The following is an 8,255-nucleotide window of genomic DNA, read 5'->3' as shown; positions in this document are numbered from 1 at the left end:
ACGAAAGGACGTGCACGGTTATCGAATCGTCAATCTTATCCATCTCGAAATATGAAACATTTTTCGACGGGAAGTTAAGGCTGATTCGTGCATCATTGTGGTACCGTATCATAGCCCGAGAGGTTTTAGGCCCCGACATCCTATTTTGTAGCCAGGGAGGTTTGAGGCCCCGGTACATGATTTAATAACTCGGGAGATTGGAGTTCACAGTATTTTATCTTTAAGCTCGGGGACCGTTAAATCATGGCACTTCAATTGGTTCGTCATCGGTTATTTATCTTCAAAAAGATTTCATGGGTCACTTATCAAGAATTAAAAAATATAAACTAAAGCAACTTTTTATTCATTTGAGGGAATTTTTGCGAATTACATTTAAGTATTTTTCCTCTACAGAAGCCCTCCACTTCACCATCAAGCTCTTTACAGAGCTGCCAGTGAACGCCTTCATAAAGCTATCAGAATCGGCAATGTTCTGCAGTATCTTCTTCTCCTTGTAAAGCATTAACTAGAGGACATAGTCGTCCTCAAAGAGATTTACGGTATCGAAAATGAGCAAACGTTCCCGATATTTCTCAAGCTTTGCCACCAGGCGAGGAGTGGTAGCTTCTCCACATTCATAGAGAAACTGCAATCCTTGCAACTCCTCCCAGAAATTGAGGATCTTTTGGAAGACTTCATCTTCCAGTTCAGCTTTTCCCTTCTCAAAAGCTGCATTCATGAACTTTGTTGCCATATCGGGAGCCTTCGAATTACTTGAACCTGCCATTATCCTTCTCAGGTTGTAATTTGCTGGTATGGTGGGGAAATATGGGACCTATTATATATAGGAGGAGAGAGCCAATCGCAGCCGTTAATCTATGAGCGCATGAACGATTAGGATGAGCTTTGGAAGTTGTATTGGGCAGATGAAAAGACATGTACGGATATCGAGGAGGCATGCTCATTATTACCTCCGAATACGGACAGTTTTCGGCTGTACCAATAATCATGCATGCGTCATAAAGACACCTCTTGGACTTCCTGAGAGTACTAAACGACAAATATGACTGATCGGGACAGCGAGTCAAGCTCTAGCCCGACTATTTTAGGGATGGGTGGTGATACCCCCATTAGAATCCGGGTAAGCATTAACCCGGTTTGTTACTTGGATAGCCGAGATTATGACCCATATGCGTGATCGGTTTCCTAAAGACCCGGGCAAGTCTTCTCTTCCCGGGCATTTTGGTTTTACCCGAGCTCTTCGCAAAGCATCCCGGGCCCTCACAAAGCCATCCGGGCGCTTCTCGCCTTCTCGGGCAGAGTTCCCGGGTACATCACCACTTGGGCAACCTCGAGAACTGCATTACCTCGAGAAATGAACCATACTCAAGTGTGATTGATACAGGCAATCCAATCTGTCAGAGCAACTTGGGTGTGGAGTGTCCGGAGAAGTCATCAGAAGCTAGTTTGGTAAACCGACTTAGTAGATGTCACGGAAATCGAGGTAACTACCCATTCCTCTACTATAAATAGCAGGTAGTAATGTCACTTAAAGGATCCAAAAATCTTTGAACTCTAAGCACCATACATATTTTCTCTCAAATATCACTTGTGTTCATCTTCAACCTGCTGACTTTAGCATCGAAGTGGCTACGTCGGACACCCCTTCGACGCTCATTCACGAGTTACTTTCTTGTTTGCAGGTGCTAATCCAAGCCATTATCTTCACTAAAAATTCCCCAAACATTACAAATTGTTGATTTGATCCGTTGGAGCTCCCTACCCGACTCACCCATTTCAGCGGGATCACATCACATGTGTTTCTTTATATTCTTTTATTTAAAAATAAATGAATTCAATGACACTCCATTAATCGAGATTTTATCTTATCAATGCTCTTGTGCACGTTATTATTATTATTATTATTTTAAAAAAGTAACATTTCACTACATACTATGTTTTTTTTTCTCGACAATACATACTATGTATTTTTAAAAGGAATGATTAATAAATAAAAATCCAGATTCCACTATGTTGTATCATAATAAATTAAACAATAAGTTGTAGAGAAATCGTACGTGGAACTATAATTTTTAAACTTTTAGAATGAGTAGTTGATTTTTTTATATCTAGGCATCCTTCCTTGATAGCTATTTAGGAAAACTATTTATATTAAAAGCCAACGTCCTATCAGATACATTAATCTCATTAACAAAAAATTTTAATCAATCACTTTAATTTGAATTTAATTTTAATAGACAACTCGCAATAAATAAATATCCACATATAAACTAATATAACTTTAACTGATTTAACAAGCGTCTCTCCCAACTCAATACATTACAAAATCTCCGAAAAAAAAAAATCAAAATTTTTAATATAATTTTTTTATTACTGAAAAATTTAGTGGATCGTGAAAATCGGATATATTTTTCTTACATCACCTTCGAATAATATGCTTGAACAATAATAATTTTTACTACAATTACATTTTTTTGGAATAATTACTGGATAAATTAATTTTAAAAATAGTTTATAAAATAATGAAGCATATTATTTTCGAATAATGTAATATAATATTAAATTTATTTAATAATAATAATAATTTTTTTGTTTTGATTAATCACAGATTTATAATTCTATCTCGAAACTTATAAAATGAGAAGACACTAACAACTATTAGCATTCCTTGGTTGAATAAGTATCTTGTTAGACAATCTCACAAATTTTTATCTATGAGACGGATCAAACATATCGATATTTACAATAAAAAGTAATACTCTTAGCATAAAAAATAATACTTTTTCATGGATGACCCAAATAAGATATATGTCTAACAAAATACGACCCGTGAGACCGTCTTATACAAGTTTTTTTTTCTTTTTAGTTTGAAAATAATTGGATGAATATCACAAATTTATATAAAATATTAATCAATTTATTTAATATCAAAAGGATCTAGTTTCGTATGTGGTTTGAAATTAAAAATAAAATCAGTAAAATTCTAATAAGTCAAAATTTTTTTTTTATAAAAACAGTTGATTTTTAATGTATAATCATGTAAATTTGACCATTTTTGAAAGAAAAAGGTTGCGTAAAAAGAGGGAAAAACAAATAAAATAGCACTCAAAGTTGTTGAAATTTAATTTAAACTCCTACCAAATGCTACCTAATATATAAGAACACTATATCTTTTTATCAAAAAAACTATTCTATAATATATATATATATATATAAATATATATAATCTAACTAATATTAAAGTGTAATCTGAAAATTATTAAAGTGTAATCTGGAAATTAAATAATATAATTTATATAGTTAACTTGTACTATAGAATTTAAATGAACCTATTATTTCATTCAAATCCCACCATTACAGCCTACGGGGAAGTGAAACAACTACATCCATTAATGCCTCAACTCGATATCGAAACCTTCGTTACTGCCTGGACAGGAGGCAACGATCGCAAAATCTCCTGCGAAACACTGGCAGCACCGCCGGGGACGGCGAAGCTGAAGATTACGCCGCAGATGTGATGCCGGAATTTCCATCGGGATCATTTTGGCTGTCGAAGGACGCGGAATACGATTGGTTCGATCGCAATGCGTTTTACGAGTTGAAAGAATCCACCGAAGGCTACGCGAAAAAATCAAATCCGAACCCGAGTCTAAACCCAAGCTCTAACTCAACTTCTCAGAAATTATCTGCGAAGTTCATGTCTAAAGCGTCGATTCTCCGATTGCCCAAGGCCCAGGACGCCGCTTTTGTTGATACCAAAAGGAGGACGTGTAAACCAGTCAATATAAGGCTGTTTCCGAAACGGTTCGTGTCATCGGGGAAGTCCTCGGTGTCAGTAGAAGAACCGGGTTCTCCGAAGGTTTCTTGCATGGGGAGAGTGAGATCTAAGCGCTGCCAGCGGAGGTTGGATTCGTTGAGAAGGGGAGAAAAACCGGTGGAAAGGGAGAAAACCGGGTTCTATTCGAGAATAATGAGCCTGTTACGTTTCAGAAAGTTTTTTAAGAAACCAGAGCAGTCCGGGATCAGGAAGGTAATGGAAGCTGTGGAGGAAGAGCCGGCGGCGGCGGTTGAACCCCGACGGAAGAGTGTGAGTGTGAGTGTGAAAGTGGGAGAAAGAGTTGGTGGTGAAATAGTGGCGGAGCCCCCTGGTCTAGGAGGTATGAAACGGTTCTCGTCAGGGCGGAGGCCGGAGACTGGACAGCCTAGTTTCTAATCCGGTGGTGGCGCGTGACGGTAAAGGGGAGCATCACGAGGTTCGTTGAACAGTTTTCTTACACGGCAGGTTTTTACGGTTAGAATTTTATTACAAGTAGAGGTAGATAGATGAGACTTTTTTTTTTGTGTTATTTTCAGGAGATGTAAATTCTTTTGAATTTTCGAGTCACGAATATATATCCACAAGACTATAATAATTTTTCACAAGAAACGTATTATCTTTTGAATTATGTGTCATTGTTTTCCAATAGTTTCACATTAAAAAAATAGGAAACACGTCTTAAATTTTTGAATAAAAAATTATAAAACGAATGATAAAAAAAAGTGCATAAAATAAATTAGGTGTAAAATTAGTTCGAAATCTGAAATATTCAAGTGAATGTCGGATTCCTAGTTTAATTTTTATGTAATGATCCAAACAACATTAATCTAAAATTCTGTTTTTTATTCTATTTAATATTCCACGAAATAGAATAATAATTTTTAGAATATGAAAACATGCGTGTGTTTGACAAAATTCGTTCGACATGGACATTTACCAGTTTTATTTATTTTTGTTGACTACTTTTTTTAATAATTGATTTGATTTAGTTAAAAGAACATTTTGGTGACTTAAATTAGGAGGGTTAATTGACATTATCATTAATTCAGACATTTAATCTCGCAGAAAATTAGATAAATAGACTAGAGGTGTTTATCGGTCGGTTCGGTTCGATTTTCGGTTTTTTATTTCGGTTTTCGATTTTTGAAATATATAATCCGATATCCGAACCATTTTTCTACGGTTCGGTTCGGTTTGATTTTCTACCAAAACGGTTCGGTTATTTCGGTCGGTTATTTCGGTTTTGGTATAATTATTCAAATTAATAATATAAATATATTGTAAAATATAATATGTTAACTTTTCCTTAGTAAAATATTTAAACATAAGGTATAAATTAATTAAACAAACAACAATCAACTAAAAATTGTTCAAAATGGTTTTTCATTCACTAAATATCATATCAAAATATATAATATAAATAAAAATATAAAAAATTATTAATTTAATGAAATTTCGGTTTTTTCGATTTTGACATATATAATCCGAAATTGAACCAAATAAACTTCGGTTTTTTACATTTATATTCGAATTACAAAATTCGGATTTCGGTTCGGTTCGGTGTTCGGTTTTAAACGAAATTTGAACACCCCTAAAATAGACTGAGACATTTTGAATCATTTATATTTTTCCCCTACGCTATATTTTCATCTTTTTTTTTTTTTTGGGCAAGGAAACATAAATTTTGTTGTCTAAATTCTTCATAATGCCAAGAAATTTAATATGTATGAGTGCGCATGCATCATGTGTCAATAAATGCTAGTATATATTAATAGTGAAGTCCTTGAAGTCATTTAGTATCAACTATTATAACTTTTTTATGGAAAAAAAAAATAAAAATTGTAGACTCAAATGAAAATAACTAGCTAGGAATCACAACTTGTAATTAATTTGATGTAAACTTATTAATCGTAATTAGATGATTTAGAATGTCAACTTCAAAGAGCAGATGATAAATTTAAATCATATTCTCCAATTATTTTAAGGCAAATAAACTTGTTTCAACAACAATTATTATCTACTAACATATAAGAAACTTGAAGAGAATTGTTTTAAAATATTATATATATCATCATCATTTTCAACCCAACGGGTTAATTTAGACAGCTGTGATTGGCGTGATTCGCAAGCGACTTTTTATCGTATATCTCCACGTGTCTTCCGTTGAGAGGCTGATAAGGCCTGGCATTGTTCTTGCATTGTATGTCCAAAGGTGCCTTGAGTGCTTGTACCTGATCTCTCGAAATTGATCTCACCTACATTCACACGTTATTTAATATGATTATAATATCGGTATAATCTAGTCCTAAAAAATAAAATAAAAAATATCTGTATAACCTTAAAATGGTAAATATATTTTCTTTAGTTAAAATCCACCTAAAAAATTATTATGAACAAGTGGAAAATAATTTCTGAATTATCAAGATTAATGGTACAAGTTCAAAAATAAAAAATACAAGTTTATTTATTTTATACATAAAAAGGTTTGAAATTCGAGGAATAAGAGTGACGGTGAATCCTCTCACCTTTCCAACGATGATATAGATAACATTTTCCGTGCAAGGAGGGGCACTGGAGGAGCCAATGTATTTGTAATACTTGCGAGGATTTTCCTTCAACACAGCCGGGTGAAACGGGACCAGCTTAAGCTGTGCCGATTCTTCGTATGCCAATTCATTCAATTTCTTATGTATCTGCATGCAAAGATAAATCACTTCAGACGATCATTTATATACCTCCAAAATCGATCCTGGTGTTCGGATGCTTGATCAATGTCGATCATATCAATATGACAACACATGATACGTTGAATCTAGCATGTGGGTATCACCCGGATCGAATTTAGCATATATATATATATATACATACTATTTTCACCTGCCCAAGAATGGGATCGGGATGTCCATATTTGAAAAGGTATCCGAGCACTGCAACTCTTCCATCTTCGGAAACGTGAACCATATGAAGCTCGGCCGCAAATCTGTATTTGGTATTTATAATGTGTCCACAAGATTAAAAAAAAAAAACTAGATTTAAACGCATTGGAATGAGATATGACCCACGTAAAACATCAATTTTGGAGGCAAGAATGAAAGCAAACGAAAATAACACTAGATTTGATGAAGAGCTAGGTTTAATACCGCTTTCCATTAATTCTATGCTCAGAAGGAGAATGCCAGTGCATCTGTTTCAAGGCATACTTCTTGCCATCTACAATCATCCACCCCGAATCCTCTGGGTACTCTACCTGCATCAACAATATTAGTTCTGAATTTCCCCATTCAAATATCGAATGGCGCTGAACTAGATGAATCTATACATACATGTGTGAAAAAGGTAATACTTGTAGAATTAAGCTACTAACCACAACAGTGAATCTAACATCAGTCAGAGTACCATTTACAGGATGGTATGCTCTGAGCAATGGCTTCAAGTTCTTGTTCACAACTGCTTGGTCTTCCACAATATTGATTGGTGATTGGGATTCCCCAGTTGAACATAAGGAGAATTTCGGATTAAGGCTTCCCCATTTCTCAGGGCCTGTGGCTCCAGAGTATGTGAACTGAAGGGGCTGGTCAGCAGCCTCTGATATATAGTTAGAAAGAAATGAAGATGATAGGCATATTATGTATATACATACAGATCATATATATCTTGAACCATACTGCTAGTGAAGTAGTGTCGAGCTCGAGTACTATGATATTTTATCTCGACTCAAATTAGCAAACAACTAAAACTTGGATTCAATCTTGAGGAATAAATTGCCAATGGAAATCGCTCGAGCTCTGCTAACCCTTTGTCAAACCAACCAGTATATATTCATCATGTAATTAATGAAACAATTCACTATATATTTGTCATTTAATTACTAAGAAATAAGTATGAGTTGAACTCAAGAATATTCTGTGCTTCCAGTCAAATCGAATATCTTGAATTCGACTCGAACACCATCAAAACATGAGTGCTTATCAAACTTTAAGCTGATACAACCCTCGTGACAAAAACTATAATTTGATTTTAAGTATTTATCTTATTGGTTGCGGATTAACTCGAACACGACTAGTATAATAGCTCGAAAATTCCATCGAAACGGAGGCTGAGTGTGCCACTTGCAAGCTGCTAAGTAGGGGTGGGGGAAGATCGAGAGAGAGATGGAAAGTGTACGCAGTGTGTAAGTAGCAAATGAGTTGACAATGAGCAGAGTGAGTGTAAGGCTGAACAAAGCCACACGAGCCGCCATTTAACTACTTCTTCCTCCCCAGAGGCAGAGCAATGATATGTGTACAACTTAACCCAAGAAATTGCTTCCTAAATCCTACTCCATTGAACTCTCGTGTAGAAGAAGCCGTTTGATGCGAGTGATATAAGATATTGATTACTTTCCCGTCCTTATTTCGTCCAACTTTTGACTCGAGTATTATTATAATTGAAAAAAATA

At 34.9% G+C, this 8,255-nt stretch overlaps 2 protein-coding genes across 2 annotated transcripts; one reads left to right on the top strand and one right to left on the bottom strand.

Moving 5' to 3' along the window:
• The first annotated feature begins 1,090 nt into the window (after positions 1-1,090).
• Positions 1,091-4,213, top strand: LOC142528513 (uncharacterized). Its single transcript, XM_075633564.1, has 2 exons — positions 1,091-1,120; positions 3,317-4,213. The coding sequence occupies exons 1-2, from the start codon at positions 1,091-1,093 to the stop codon at positions 4,211-4,213; spliced, it is 927 nt and encodes a 308-aa protein (XP_075489679.1).
• A 1,655-nt stretch (positions 4,214-5,868) lies between these two features.
• On the bottom strand, positions 5,869-8,255 carry LOC142528991 (alpha carbonic anhydrase 1, chloroplastic-like). The gene is made up of 6 exons (XM_075634327.1): positions 7,982-8,255; positions 7,182-7,402; positions 6,958-7,064; positions 6,695-6,797; positions 6,343-6,510; positions 5,869-6,072 (listed from the first exon to the last, which is right to left on the bottom strand). The coding sequence occupies exons 1-6, from the start codon at positions 8,055-8,057 to the stop codon at positions 5,911-5,913; spliced, it is 837 nt and encodes a 278-aa protein (XP_075490442.1). The 5' UTR covers positions 8,058-8,255; the 3' UTR covers positions 5,869-5,910.

Source organism: Primulina tabacum, chromosome 16 (genome assembly GCF_025594145.1).
Source record: "Primulina tabacum isolate GXHZ01 chromosome 16, ASM2559414v2, whole genome shotgun sequence".
Taxonomy (NCBI): Eukaryota; Viridiplantae; Streptophyta; class Magnoliopsida; order Lamiales; family Gesneriaceae; genus Primulina; species Primulina tabacum.
Note: the sequence above shows the minus strand (reverse complement) of the source record. Positions and strands in the feature narration are given on the sequence as shown.

Bases quoted from the DNA above. Each gene is read 5' to 3' on its own strand.
- LOC142528513 (XM_075633564.1), top strand. From the start codon at position 1,091: ATGGGTGGTGATACCCCCATTAGAATCCGG. The intron at 1,121-3,316 runs GTAAGCATTAAC...CTTGTACTATAG, and splicing joins ATACCCCCATTAGAATCCGG to AATTTAAATGAACCTATTAT.
- LOC142528991 (XM_075634327.1), bottom strand. From the start codon at position 8,057: ATGGCGGCTCGTGTGGCTTTGTTCAGCCTTACACTCACTCTGCTCATT. The intron at 7,065-7,181 runs GTTAGTAGCTTA...TTGTTGATGCAG, and splicing joins ATGTTAGATTCACTGTTGTG to GTAGAGTACCCAGAGGATTC. The intron at 6,798-6,957 runs GTATTAAACCTA...TACCAAATACAG, and splicing joins CATAGAATTAATGGAAAGCG to ATTTGCGGCCGAGCTTCATA.